Consider the following 15,845-nt stretch of genomic DNA (forward strand, 5'->3'; position numbering starts at 1 on the left):
AAGGTATTCCTTTAACTCCTCAGAACAAACCGGGCACGCTTTAACAAAGACGTTCTTTACGAGAGGCTGGAGTTTTATCATCTGTGGAGGTAGAGTAAACTTTCTAAGATGGAGAAAGAAAAGAGTCTTGACAGGAGAGAAGTGGAGGTGTGGATCAGACGGCAGCTGGGGACATGTTTTTTTGTCCAAGTTGATGCTGCGTCCAAGGAAGAGAGAAAACTCGACTCACAATGATAATACCAAATAAATTTTGATGCTAAGAATTAGGTATGTGTCACAAATAAAAACTTGAGTTTATGATTTCTGTTTTGACTCCTAAAGGCAAATCTGTGGTGGTGGTTAAGCCCCATTTCACAACTACGATTTGAGGTGAGGTGAATCGCCGGCTGTTACAACAGAGGGCAACTCTATGAATGTCTCTTGAGGGAGACATTTATTAGGTTTTTCTCAGTAAGAGTGAAATAACGCCAAAAATAAAGCAGTGAGAGAGAGGGTTAGGGTCAAGAAAAGGGTGAGAAGGTTGGAGTAATGGTCATTAAAAAGGAGTGGGACTTTAAAACCTATCTAACATCTGACCAGTAGTTCTGATGGGATATTCCCCTTTATAGTGTGGTTTAATTATAGGAAAATAATTTCATGCAAGGAGGAAATGGCCTCTGTGATGAAGCTTTTCATCCGTTTGAGCGTTTCCCGTTTCGAGATAACGATAGCAATGTGGAAAATAGAAAATACTACAATTGAGCAAATGGTGAAATAAACCAACACATAAAACTCAACAACAGTAAAAATGAAGGTTGCCAGAGCTCCCGCTGCGCCGCTGCACAAAGGAGTGACACGATGTGATATGCAGATGATCTTTCCAGGATTACAAAAGCTGTAGCGGTTTCAAACCTGTGTTTAATGATGCATGGGGCTAATAGTGTGAAAAGGTGCGAGTGCCACTTGGGCATTCATGTGCCGCGTGCTGCAGGGCATCTGAATATGAAAGCTCACCTAATGCCTGTTGATCAATGAGCGGACTAAACAAAGCAGACGGGAAATGCAGCGGGGAGATAAAGACAAACTACCATACGTGCCCTGTTGCCATGGCAAAATATCACGCTCGCAGTGAAATTTCTTTCATCGACCGCGCACAATGAAGAACCATTAGAGGTAATCATGTCGTAGCTACACGGACTAGTTGCTTTATAAAAACAAATTATTAAGGCGTACTTTTTAAGCGGAGGGGGCATAAAGGTCACTTCATGTGTGAGAGGAGAATTAATTTGGCCTTGTTACAGAGATTTCAAACCACAACATAGACTGAGCCAAAACACTGTAGGTGATAGCAAAGGCAAACACAATGGCTGGTGAAAGTTTGGAGAGGGGGAATACATCTCGTCGTGCGTAAACGTGAGGATTCATGTGCAAGAGAGAGATAAACGAAAAAAGTGTGTTCCTGAAAAAGCGGGGCTCTGACGCATGAACACTCCCACACACACACACACACACACACACACACACACACACACACACACACACACACACACACACACACACACACACACACACACACACACACACACACACACACACACACACACACACACACACACACACACACACACACACACACACACTCTGGCAGGTGCTGTGCACAGAAGTCGAGGACGGCGCTAAGCTGCCGCTGTGAAGCTGGATGGAAATGAAAGTGCACCAGGAGCATTGATGCTGCAGTGAGGAGACGCTTGTACCGCAATGATTCACTGATGCTCAAGGTAACACAGACACACATACATACACACACAAACACACTTCAGGATCAACACAAAAAAATCATGTTTGAGTTTGACTTCGTGACTTCCCAGATCAATGTATGAATTACTATCTCAGGTGTAAAGGATGCAACCTCTGGATTTAGAAACAGCTAACGCCATCTTGTGACTGGCTGCGGTATGACACCTGCCTCCTCCATGTTAGTGGATGAGACCAAACTAAACAGTCAGCGTGCACGTCAAATTAATTTTTTACAAGTTATAAGTTATTTGATGCTATAAAAATGGGGTTAAACATCATAATCGAAAGCTGAGAATGACTGACGATTGGTGGTGTGTATTGACCACAAATCGTCACCCCAATAGTGCTGCATCCTGGGAAAAATGTACATTTGTTTTTGCTCCACTCCTGATTCTACTGCACAGGCTATGGCTCAAAATGCTGAAGATGGCAGCATTAATATCATATTATATGTGGATATTTTAGGTAAATGTCTGGATTCTGGGGGGAAGCAGAGATGCCTTGTTCATTTATATGCAGTGTTGGGGAGTAACGGAATACATGTAACGGCGTTACGTATTTAGAATACAAATTATGAGTAACTGTATTCCATTACAGTTACAAATTAAATAGATGGTATTCAGAATACAGTTACATTGTTGAAATCAGTGGATTACATGACGGTACTTCTCGAGTTTATTCACTCTCTCGTAAATCCACCGGCGGCAAAGCCCCCAGGAAGCAGCTGGAGACCAGGGCTGCCGTAAGAGCGCCCGGGCCCCCGGCGGCGTGAAGGAGCCTCACCGCTACCGGCTCGGGACCGTTACAGGCCCGGGACCGAGGCTCTAAGAGAGTTCCGTCGCTACCAGAAATCTACGGAGCTGCTGATCCACAAGCTGCCCTTCCAGCGCCTGGTGAGAGAAGACCGACCTGCGCTTCCAGAGCTCCGCTGTCATGGCTCTGCAGGAGGCCAGCGAGGCACGCAGGGTTCACACCGGACGCTGAAGCGCCGTGAAGCGCTGATAATATCACCCGTTGACCCAGTAGTATATGGTCACTTGTTTCTCCAACATTAACTGCAACAGCGTCCCAATTTAATTTCATCCATCTTCAAGAGCTTCTCCGCTGTTTGCTCCGTTCAATGTCGGGTGTCGAGGGTAAATTACGTATTCTCCGCCCCCCCCCTCTCTTTTTATCTTTATGACTGCTTGTGTGTCTGTAGTGGATGGGCAGAGGGGGGCATTTAATAATGTGATCGGTAAAATTGGTAAAATTAAAACTCCAGGACAACAGAAGGGGAATACAAACTATGGGATGCATACTTTATCATTTATATCATATAATATGTCATCAATATCGTTTAAAATCATTTTTCAGTGTGTTTCATGGAGCGATATGCTCGCGTCAAGCGCAAAAAATAGACTCAACGCCGAAACGATCGCTGCACGGCGCTGGGCAGCTTTGGCGCAGGGGGGGGGGTTCAGCCTCCGGTAGGACCCGCACAGAGGTGGGAGAGGATGGGAGCCGGACATCCAGCGGGCCCGCCGCAACTTGCGGAGAGAGAGTTTAAACTGCTGCTGCTCCACTGACTATAACAACGCCGCAATCATACACTTAAAAAATGCAATACAAACCGGAAGTATTCCAAGTATTCAGAATACGTTACTCAGATTAGTTAATGTAATGGAATACGTTACAGATTACATTTTTGGGCATGTATTCTGTATTCTGTAACGGAATACGTTTTGAAAGTATCCTTCCCAACACTGTTTATATGTATAGTGTATACAAAGCAGTTGTTGTTTGTTTCACTCAGATGAGAATTGGGGTCTGTGGCCGGCTTCATGGAAACAGCGGGAGTGAAAGCAGGCAGCTCCGTGGCTGCGAGGCAGAATACTACAGCATCATTACTCATTTCAAACATGAGCAATCGTCTCACCCCAGCCTGGAACTCATATTGAACCAAAATGCGTCCTTTGAATGAGCTGTGGCAGGATCACGCCAGCGTTGTGATATACTGCACGCGTTGCCAATATTATCTCAGACAGCGTCTCCCGGCAGCCGCACTGTGACACCTGAACTTTTGAACTGCAGCAGGTTGTCACGCTTTCGCTTGATTCGAAATCAACTTCCCGCTGCACTTCTCCTGACTCTGCCCCGAAGGCAGATTTGAATTAGATCAAAGCAGCCTGTATTTCAAAAACAAGTGAACATGTAAATTGTAGCTATACAATGACAGATCCCCCATGAGGCCTCAGCTTGGCATGTTTAAGACACGCTGTTGTGTCACTATGAAGGAGAAGTGCTCCAGTTTTTAGTTGATGGCTCTCAATCGAAAAATGCAGCCTGGAAAAAAAGTATAAACTGATGTATGCTCGGGTCGATCAGATTCTGATAACTCTGGTAGAGATGACCCACTGGACGAGTGGGAACCCTCTTCATGCACGATCCAGCCCTCCAGGAGCGAGATAGAAAAATGTTTGTTTAAAAGAATAGATGTCTGGATAGTTGTGTTCACCCTGTTGTGACCCTGACCCGCAAGAAAACAGATAAATGGAAAACGAGCATGCTGAGAACTCCTCGCGCTTGTCAAGGTAAAGGTCGGCCGTTATGTGGTGAAGCTGTAGAAGACGGCCGATAGAGTGGAGTGAGACAGGCTATAGGTACATCTGTTTCTTCCCTTATAGCATCGGGCCATTTAACAGTTTTTGCTTTTAAAAAATGGCACAGTATTTAAGGAGTAAGGCTCAGTGGATTTCTTGCGGTGGGTGTAAAACGTTTAATACCACTTGGGCTTGTATAAGGACTATGGACCAGCACCAGGTAGCTTAGCTTGGATGAAAGACTGCTTTGCTCCTTCTGTATAAAAAAAATGGACAACACTATCCAGAAATAAAATATTCCAGACATGACTGCTGGGATTTGGCACATTTGGAGCCAGAATCTGTGCCAAAAAAAGCCTTGACCAATCCTGAGTCAGTCTCAGCTGTAAACAAAGATGTTTCAGCTGTTTTATGGCATCAACTTATAAAAAACAAACATATGGGATACATTTGCATTTGAACAAACATCAGGGTGATGAGAAAGACCTAAAACGGTGGAATATCTCATTTATTCGACATGCACTATTTGTCTGATCCATGCCCCGCCCACTACCTTGGAGGAGATAGGACTTATACCGCAGCCAGACACCAGGAGGTGATCAAAACACTTCACGGCCGTTGCATCAAAGGCACAAAAACAACAGCATCTCATCAAAATCTCACAAAAAGCCTCCCTCTTCTCGAAGAGTTTCTCCATTCAACTACTAAATCTCAAATGACTAAGCATATTTTCCCCATGAATATATCTTTAGGAGCATTAATTAAATTTGACAGTGTAGCTGCTGCTTAAAAAGGAGCCTGCATGCCCTTGTACCAGGGACAGGAAGTTCTTAAACTTAAGCAGCCCGGCCTTTATGTCTGTTGTTTCGTGCTGCGACTTCACCTCCGAGATCTATGAAGCCTTGCTCCGCAGCCACACAATTTTTTTTTATATCAACTCGGAATCTCAGCGGTGAAACATTGTGCCAAAAGCTCCATTTCATGTATTACAGGCGGCCCTCCTGGGAATACTCCCGTGTGATTAATTTCCATTTCAAAGCTAAAAGCTCACGGAATGATGTCAGGGAGTGGGTTTGAAGTGGTTCACCTTCGCAAGGGAGCTAAATAAATAAATAAAAAACACACAGAGGGAGACGATATCACGTGGAGGCACACAACAGAAACACTGCACATATTGTGGGCCTCCATCCTTCTGCCCCTGCGCACGCGCACGCACACGCACACGCACACGCACACACACACACACACACACACACACACACACTCTCAATGCAGCTCAGGGTCACGGTTTTGATCTCTTGGCTTGTTATCTCATTTGACTATCATATGAAGGCAGGCTTTCCAACCGCACTCCTCGGCGCTCATCCTTCGTTATTACACCACAACACGCCCCCCCGCCACCCCTCGAAATCCTCCAGGCTCTAATTGGCCCAGTGTCCTTCATGACGGCGCCGGATGGATCGTGCTAGCAGGCTAACAGAGACATCTTGAAATGCCAGGTCACAGGCTGGGCCACTAACTCTCCCCACGGCCTTGTCATGCTGCTTACTGTTAACCTTTTCATTAGATTCCATTTGTCCACAACAGGGATTTTTTCTGGTCTGTGTGAAAGAGTCGAGCGATGCGGGACCTGAGAGACGTGGGCGGACAAACAATGACCAAATGAATTCCTTTAAAATAACTACACAGCCAACAAATAGTGGTAACCCGTCCCTGAGGGTGTGACACATATTCCCCCTACAGTTATCAGGACATTGCACATGTAACATTACACAGCAGTACTATGCGAGTCCAATATACATTTGTAATAATGTTATTACACAAAATCTGAGGAAAACCTGACATTTCTAATAATCCATAAGGAATGAGGAATAAGGAATGTTTTAGCCCAACTTTTGGGGACCCTTCGCTACAAATTAAAGAGACCGACATTATGAAAAGGATTCGTGTTTGGTACCTTGGCCAAGTTAGTTTCTGTCTCTGACTTTTAGCAGGATTATGCATAAACTACAAAAGGAAGAACTCATTAAAATTTGGAGATCTCCACAAAGGGGCAGAAATGTTTCACTTTTGTATATTTTACATTTTTCTGATATCCCTTGATCCTGATGAAAATTCACTAGGAATATTAAGGGGACATTAATGTGATGCTGATGCAAGTCAAAATCTGGATCTAGTGAATCTAAATGTGGTTCGAACACTGAGTGCCAATATTGTTTTTTAAATATTAAACCCAAAATGTATCTTCTACTTTATCACCTGACAGCTGAAGAGAACATTTTTGTTATTTTTCATAAGACCTGAATGCAATGAAACCTAAAGCCAAGAGACATGCTGGATTGTGCCTCTGGCTGTCGGGCATCCACCTGGTTTGGGGGTAAACATGTTTCCTGTGATTGTGAGTGTGCGCCAAAAAGATGAAGGTCGCCCAAATGGAAGAGGAGGCCAACTCGGACATTCAGTTGCAGATTCCATGTGCTGCTCAGCTATTACTCCCTCCACTTATATTTCAAGTGCCTGCACCGCGCATTTCCATATTGTACGTGATAAAGAATGCATAGGTGTCTGCATTATTGAACAGACACATACAGAATCCATGAATATCATTTCAATGGTGGGTCAGTGGTGTGAAGGTTCCATTTATTCTGCAGTTTGTTGATGTGTGGTCGCACGAGTAAGTGGATTTAAAAAGATGTCTCCTATAGTTCACCCCCTCAGCTCCTGTGCTGCTTTTTATGATTGTGCTGGATTACATTTTGTGAGGATTATAAATATATATATATATATATACAATGTCATTTCTGCATTGTAGGTTTTAAACGTATTGAGTGACACATACATTTGTTGTAGATATAAATAAGTCACCTAAGCACCTAGAGCTGTCCATGGTTCTGAAAACAGCAGATAGACTGGAGCACTGCATTTGAATCCATCCACATATATGTCTGTCTGTCATCTTTCTATCTATGCCCTATTCTTTCTTTTCATCTATTTTTCTATCTATCTATCTATCTATCTATCTATCTATCTATCTATCTATCTATCTATCTATCTATCTATCTATCTATCTATCTATCTATCTATCTATCTATCTATCTATCTATCTACTTCTGTTTAATGTTCCTTCTTTCTATTCTACCCTCCGCCCCTCCCTTCCTTCATCCCTTCCTTCATGTGAAGTTTTTGGGGATTGAGCAGTTACTGTACAAATAAGTGCTGGAGAATGACCTTCGCTAATACCATCAGCAACATCATCAATGAATAAAGCGATTACCGTGGTAACAGCGGTTCCCAGTTTCAGCTTTAAAACAAATGGGAGATTTTCCCGACTACACTCCCACAGCAGACTCGACTCTTCCTCTGGTCCTTAGAGAAACTCCCGTGAAGTTTGAACTCGATTTTGGACAAGAGCTTGTTGAGGAAATGAAGAGATTCGTCCGTCTAACGAGTGGAGAAGGAACCAGAGGCCACGCTCCAGCTTGATGGGCACCGACCTCTATGAATTATTTTATGTTTGCACAGACCGAGTCGCACCCATTTATTTTAAACTGTAAACTTGCACTTGCTGTTGCCAGGGTTACCATGTCTAAAACACAACCACAGCTTGAAGGTTGCTGCACTAGTTCTGCAGAAGAAACCCAGAAATCCCAGCTTAGTCAAATTCTACACTGCACTTCCCTGGGATCCTCGGCAAAGTTACGGATGAGTGATTGGGGAGAAACACAAATAGAGAGATGTTTAACGACGGTAGGTGACTAAATGAGAGCTGGGGTAATCAACATAATTGATTACGACAAGTGTGCGTCCCAAAGACGGTCGTGCCCCGTCATTGAATGGATTCCCTGGAAGACAAGCAGCTCGCACAGGATCATCTAAAGTGTGGGAGTATTTGAGACGGAGACCAAAGCTCTGCAAATTGGAAATGGCTTATCACAGCGGCACAACAGCGACGCATGGTACTTGAAGCAAAAGCATCCTGGAGCGCTTTGTTTAAAACGCAGCAAGACAGCACTGTGTTTACTCTTTATCCCCAGCCAGGCATGATATATTAGGATTGCATTTTAGGATTACTGACAGGCACCGGGAACGGCTGTTTTTATATTTTGTTTTTGGTTTCATTAACCTAAATCGAGTATGGATCTATATGTTGGTTTATAGACAAGTTCTTCAGTAGGAATAAAAGTTTTTATAACACGCGTTGAGATTATATTAATCTACACTTGCGAGTTTATTTGAACTGAATAAAAGCAAAATGCAGTAAAATACAACAGGCCTGAAATGAAAGAGTTTCAAAAGGCTGTAATGGAGGCTGTAATCTGTGATGCTGTTCAACTGTACAAATTTTTACTGAGGTGTCCCTGATATTTTATCAAACTTGTTTCATATGTCATAACAATCAAATTTAAACTCAAAATCGTACTTGATTTCACCCTCCTGCACGCGCTCCTCGTCCAGATCCTCGATGAACTTCTCCCCCTTCATCCAGTAGATGAGCGGGCTGACGTCTCCGCTGTATCCGAAGAACGCCCGGCACGTCAGGTTGACTGGACTTCCTGTGGGAGACAAGGGGACGAGACATGAGGACACGCCCGCATGAATCAGCACATCTGAATAGAAGCTATAGTTTGTTGGTATCCTGGCTGCTGTATGATGACCTTATTCAACGAGGTCCACATTTTAAAACATGACTCATTAAAAACCCACACAAATTTGATTCCTTGACACAAAATGCAAACTTGTATTTGATCCTCGGGCTTGCTTATAAAACAACAAGCAACACCCTTATTTTTCCTCCATCTCAGAGCCAGGTATTAGAACACATATGCCAAAACAACAAATTACAATGTCTGTACTCTTTCCATGTTCCCCTCCACAGGAAGAAAAAAAGGCCCACCCCTAACACAAGAGCACTTCTATTTATTAAACCCCTTCTTTCTCCTTTCCAAACTCCCCAACAGCCTCCTTGATTCCACCAATTCACATGGCGTCTCCTGGGCTCCAGAGGTGCCATCTCAAACCATCCCGGATCCTTTTCCCTTTCCCCGCTGACCTCTCACACTTTGTAAACGCTCTCTTGAACCCTCTTACGCGACAGCTTCACAACACTCCTGTGCCTCCGTGAAAGCTCTCGTGCTCCTCGGCAGCCTCTGTCCGACCCCACTTGCCAACTTCAACCGCCGGGTTTTCGCAGGAAAAGGAGATTCACAAAACACAAGTAGGGCAGACCCTCCAAGTGTTTCGCACAGTGATCCAATTCATCTGTAAAACTCACAGTTCAAGCTTCATTCTTCCTGTTCCGTGCACATGAGGCAGGAGTTCACGTAACACATTATCCTCTTGTGACCACGAGGTTATGTCATTTGCACGTGTGGGTCCGTTGAACTGGATAAATTCAACCATCATTTCACAAACTACACATATGCTCTGACAAAGTTTTGCATGCTTATGCAATGAGAGGATAGAGGGTGTTTATGCTTTGTGCCAGCAGAGGTCAATGCTGTATTTCACAACATATTACAAATGCATATATCCCAGACCTATGCTGTATTATATACAATCGATAGGACACAGAGACTTAAAAATAGGATTCACATCATATTACATATTACACTCAAAGTGAAGTGAGAAAACATCTGCTTTCATTATGTTTCTCCACATAGATTCTGTAGTGGAAAAATAACTAAGTATAGTGGAAATTGACTAAGTGTGGTTGAAGAGTAGTTGAGTAACTCTTTGCATACCTGTCTAAGACTCCATGACCTTAAATGTTTATGACCTGAAACCTGTATGACCTTTCTATATACCTGTTTGACCTTTCCATTACTTATTGAATGTCCAAAGAAACCAATTGAAATGTATTTCAATGATTTGTTCCTGTACTTTGGTTCCTGTCTAAAACTCCCCTACAGAACCAGTCTGAACTTGCTCAGGCAAACAGCCTTGTTCTCCTGTATAAGACCTGTGCATCTGACTGTTCTTCATCTTCACTCTGAGATCCTTGTGGTTTCTCTGTGTTGATCCTTTCTGCAGAAAGCCCCTTATTAAACACACGTAGATAACTTTGTTGTTTCCAGCCTCTTGTTTCTCCGGATTTCCATCACAATCCATTCCTGTTTTTCATTGAATTTGCCCGATGTCCAAAATGTTAATCCATTTCAAACACGCGTTTTGTGTGTAGCTACAGCAGGCGCACGGAAATATGTTGAAGGCTGAAAAACTGAAGAGACAAAAAAAAAAGAAGCAGTGCAATGTTCCTGTAATAAGCGCTAAGAAACTGCAGCAAAAAATGCCAACAGACCAACCCCCTGCCTCCACATCAGCAGGAGACGGTCTCTCTGCCCGGCTCATTTCCAACAACGCTGTCATATATTTTCCCTCACTGCCGTAGATTAGAGACATCCTTCTTTTCTCACACTTATCACGCACACACACGCTGCAGCTGGGGCTAAACTCATGAGTGTGCGGCGACAGGCTCAACGGGGGGGAGGGGGGTAGAAAGAAAGAACCACATCATCAAAGCAAGGGGGAATAACTCTGATCCATAAAAAAAAAAGCCACCAACGATCAAGGAGGCCCCGGCGGTTGTGCATCCAGGAAGGCAAAAAGGTTATTCAGCAGCTCTTCATTAGCACTCCTTGCTCATTGGCCCTGTGGCAAGGACTCAGAAGTCTGTGAGATGGGACATAACGGGCGCTGCGTAATTGGGTACTTGCTAGTTCAAAGATAATAGGCATTTTATTTCACCAAGGCCTGCTCTAATTTGGCCCTCTAGTGCAGCCTAGTGTGCTCGGATGATAGCGAAAGCCTTAAAAGGAGAAAATCAGGTTTGGGAGAAAAAAAGCCCCCCAAAAAAAGGCCCCAAGTTTGAGGACAGTTTTTGCATTTTGTCTCTCGGCCCACAGCTGAGAGATAAGAGGTGTGTGTGTGTGTGTGTGTGTGTGTGTGTGTGTGTGTGTGTGTGTGTGTGTGTGTGTGTGTGTGTGTGTGTGTGTGTGTGTGTGTGTGTGTGTGTGTGTGTGTGTGTGTTTGTGTGTGTGTGTGTGTGTGTGTGTTTGGTCAAGGTTTGACTCGTGTTGTGGGGACTTACAGCTCATTACACAGACACATTGTGAGGACTCGTCTTTTTTAAAGAGACAAAAAGCAAATCCCAACTGTGACCCAATCTTTCCTGGACCCCCACCTACACACACACACCGACACACATCCACACCGACACACACGTATTGCTATGCGTGCCAATTCCACCAGGGGTCTCTGTGGTGCCACAGAGCAGGAGGGCCGGCGTGCAGGAGGAGCACAGGAAACACACACATACACAAAAGAAAAAGAAAAAGAAGAAAAGAAAACGCACCATCTTGACAGGTGCAGACGACAATAAACAGAAAAACAGGGATGCTTTTGCGTGCCACCTTTGATGTCAAGAGGCTTCACCACTGGATTGGAACAGCGTGTTGCACTGTAAAGCTGACAGCTCCACTGCTATGGTGGCTCCTCTCCGAGACTCATTCCACAGAGCTTGTTGTGCACGTGGCTTCACGTTATTCCCTTAACGACGGCATGTGAATTTGCGTCGGCTTCACTGCACGTGCGCGAGGTTTGCATGCACCTGCAGGGACACAAATCCCAACCTCTGGTCTCGGTCTCGGGGGTAAAGTGAGTCTTAACGCGATTGTCTCCTCTCTCTCTTATCTCTCCCCTCGCTCCGCCACTGGAGCATCTCTCCGTGTCACTGTGGGCGCAGGACGGAGACGTCAGCAGAGATTCCCGTGGCTAAGCAGACATGAGACGTAACGGACGGGGGTGGGGGGGTAGAAAACAGCGAGAGACACAGAGTTAGACAGACAGCGCAGGCAGGCGTGTGTTTTTTCTTTTTGCATCTCGGTGCAAGTGACAGAGGTAAGAACGAGGGCATATGTGAGTGTCAGTGGTGATGAGAGGGGGGGGGGGGGGGGAAACCAGGCGCTGCACACGTGGGAAAGAACAAACATGGAGAAGTGAAAGACTTCTCCATGCAGAGTGAGCAGAGCATCGTATCGCCCGTGTGCACTGGAGATTACATAGATTACAGATCAGTAGAACTGCACCGGCCATGTCAAGTTAATCCACCAGCGTTTCCCAAATCAGATCCAAACAATCCGGCTCTCAAGTAGGAAAGCCTTTTCTTTTTTTCTCTTTCTGCTTTTTAACAGCCTTGAATAACTTAAAGCCCAGCAGCCAGGAAGGGGAAACTTCAGAGAGGAAACAGGTTTTGTATTTTGGCCATTTGCAATCTGAAAAACGTGCACACAATGGTTTTGGTGAGACGTAGGGAGCTGTCAATTAAAGACAAATAACGCTGGGCAGCGACAGCACACTTTACAGATTACTGATAATCTGGAAGCAAGTTGGAGTTTTCTGAAAGTGTCTTTTGTACAATATTGGTTTTAATGGAGGCCAATGGCTGCTTGGAATATTTGTGGAAGAACACAAAACAGATCACAAGATCTATTTAGAAGTTATGTGTATTCCTAGATATTTTTATTTGAATATTAATAGCTGTTGAAATACATTATAGGAGTTGTTCTTGTTTTTAAATGCACTGGAATCAGATCAATTCTCTGACAGTCCAGGTAAAGGAATTGTATCTGAAGGACAAAAATTGGTGTCAGAACATTTCTACCATCTTCAATCAGTTTAGGTTAAAAATGCATTCATATTTAAATATGGATGAGTAACTAATTACTGCCAATATCTGAATTAATTATAAAAACACCACTGATTCATTGTAAATCGCTATAAACATCAAACCAGTTTGACACTGCACTTTCCACCAACATCATCACCAACACTAACATGAGAGAATATCTCTGCTTCTCACACCTGTATGAGAGGTCAGAGGCTGAGAGGACTTCAGCTGTTTCTCCTTTAATATATCTTTTATTACAGTCAAAATTCAAGGTACTTCTTTAATCATAAAAAGCGTCTTCTTTTTACTCGTGACAAGATAAACAACCCTAAAAAATCTTTGCTAAAATATAAGTTCTAGCATTTCTTCCGACATCTCCTCCTTTCTCCCTCCGTCCAGATGATGTTCTCCCTCCTCTATAATAACTCTCTCCTTTAATACAAGAGTCTGGGCTCTTCATGAAGGGACTTGAAGATTTGCCTTGTGCAATGTGATCAGAAGGATGGCGGGTGACTGATGTGGACGGAGAAATAGCCCCGGAATTGAATCAGGGGAGATAACATGATAACCGCCGGGGGGGGGTTCCCAGATCCAACAGGGCAGCGTGAGGCATTTCCCTGAAAATATCTTACAGTGGGAATGGGCATTGTGTCTTTTACCATCCGGGCAGTGAGGGGTTACAGCAGCTCTGTAATTGCAGCGGCTGAGTACCCATTCACATCGCGTCGCCAGATGTGGCGGTCTAATCGTCTCTCTGTTCGCCATTCATTTTGTTTTGTTTATTACCGCCCTTGCCTCTCCAATCACGGATTTGAAGGCGGGCCATTGTCTGTGCTGTGTTCAGTATTCATTTAGCCGCGTCTCCCTCGCGTATGGTCAATCTCTTGTTATTCATACTTGGCATTGCACCTCATTATCGCTAAGCAGCCAAACTGCCGCCGCCGCCGCCGTTCCCCTTAATTAATGCAGGTAAAGCAGATATCAAGAGACACAATGCGATGTTGAAACTGCCTTTTCCTGGATTGTATACGCGAGTTAACACACGGCAATCATAAAAAGGGAAATGCTCAATGATGGGTTGTGAAATTACAATTTTCTTTCCGCCGTGTTACTTTTGCCGGGGAACAAGCTGTGTCCGGAAATTAAATAAGGGAGCGCTGTTGAATATTAGAGTGCGGTGGGAAACAAACGGGCTGGGGGTCGGGTGAATAACGAGTCCGAGTCGAGCCTCGTGGAGTCGAGCGTGACATTTGCAAAGATCAACACCCCACTCTTTGCATTGATGTTCTCATAACGTTCTATTGTTGAGGCCCGATCCGGCCAGAGAATCATTACCACTGTGGAAACCGTGTGTTGCTTCTAATCTCGCGTGGAGAAGTCACAGCTGAATTCTCCTCATAAAAAGCTCATTAGACATTAATGAAACACTTACAGGGCACTTCAGAAAACATTAGACAAACGTCGCAGAATAGGTTAAAATATGACGGTAGTAATTGCATATTAATTACGAAGCAAATACTAGAATTTACGTGCGTTTGTTTTGCAGTCGCGCCTTTTTTTATTCTCTCCAATGCCACAGCAGAAAGAGTAGAACCCTCCTGAAACCCCTGTGTTCTTGTCCCACCTGATACTTGGTCTGAATTGCTGATGCTGCTGTTCACTGTGAATAAAAAAAAAAAAAAAGAGCTTTCCTCACAGTGAGAAGGCAGGGATTGGATACCAGCAGAGCCTGAGCGCTTGCTGGGCTTTGGTGCAGGGCTGTGCCGGGAGTCCTCTTTGGACTTAAACTAGAATAAAGAAGCAGGCTCATGTCGTTTTGCCACTAATGGAGGGGCCAGGGATGGCGAAAAAATGGAAAAAATGTGGCAAGGAAGGAGGCGAGAAAGAGAGACGCATGGCACTAAATGGCAGGTTCCTTGAGACCTTGCTGTGTCACCTTTGAAGCGCACACACACCCCCAACAGTCCCATTTCCTGGCTGAAGCTCCCTGCGGTTCGACACTCAGCTTGGGGCCACTTTAGCGAGAGCTTTCAATTTGAATTATTTTCTTAACTAGTGTCCAGAGGATCTGAGCTCTACCTCTCCACCTCCAGGCCTTTGTGTACTTTCCTGTGTGCTGCATGACTGAAAACCAAATCCATGTCAAATGGAAGGTGGCTCACAGAGACCCGGCCTCCTTCCAGCCTGGCTTACTTGAATTTGCTTGTTATTGATGAAATGTTATGACTCATGGCAATTGCATGGTCGACTTTTGGGAGCTGCCGAATTTATCAAATACTGTTTTTACGCCCGGTCTGGCTCATTCCTGACAAATTGCAGCCAGGCTTGTTTTACTCACACCACCACGAGCTCAAACAGGTCAATGGTAATCCAAGTGAAAGAAGTCATGAGCATAAACCTCAGAATGTATTCTTCAGCTGTCTCAGAGGCAGATCGTCTAGACTATACAATATTATATCACTTAAACTATAAAATATCATGCTGGAAATAGCCTGGTTCAACAAACTCTGGGCACAATGCTTTGTATAGTTTCTTATAATGGAAGGTCGATTTTCTGTGAGGCTCAGATGGAAAGCTGACTGTCTAGAATATCATTTTATACAGCACAAACCACTAATATTGTAAAGAATAATGCAATTGGTTATTACGTTTCCTGGTCCTCTAAACCAGTAAAGTTTGTCACTGCATAAAATAGAAAGGACGACATTTGGGTCCCAACGCCTATTTTTGACCACTGGTCTACACTACTCAATATTACATTATTTATACTATGCAATATCCTCCTGCAAATAGCCTGGTCCACAATGATTTCTCAGTTCATC

General features: G+C 44.2%; 1 protein-coding gene across 1 annotated transcript in view; it reads right to left on the bottom strand.

Moving 5' to 3' along the window:
• Positions 1 to 15,845, bottom strand: part of LOC132996823 (interleukin-1 receptor accessory protein-like 1) — a 204,938-nt gene that overhangs the window by 22,394 nt on the left and 166,699 nt on the right. Inside the window, exon 6 of the mRNA XM_061067183.1 lies at positions 8,779 to 8,911. Coding sequence (XP_060923166.1) covers positions 8,779 to 8,911 — 133 coding nt within the window. The remainder of the gene's footprint in view (positions 1 to 8,778; positions 8,912 to 15,845) is intronic.

Source organism: Limanda limanda, chromosome 23 (genome assembly GCF_963576545.1).
Source record: "Limanda limanda chromosome 23, fLimLim1.1, whole genome shotgun sequence".
In the NCBI taxonomy this organism is placed as follows: domain Eukaryota; kingdom Metazoa; phylum Chordata; class Actinopteri; order Pleuronectiformes; family Pleuronectidae; genus Limanda; species Limanda limanda.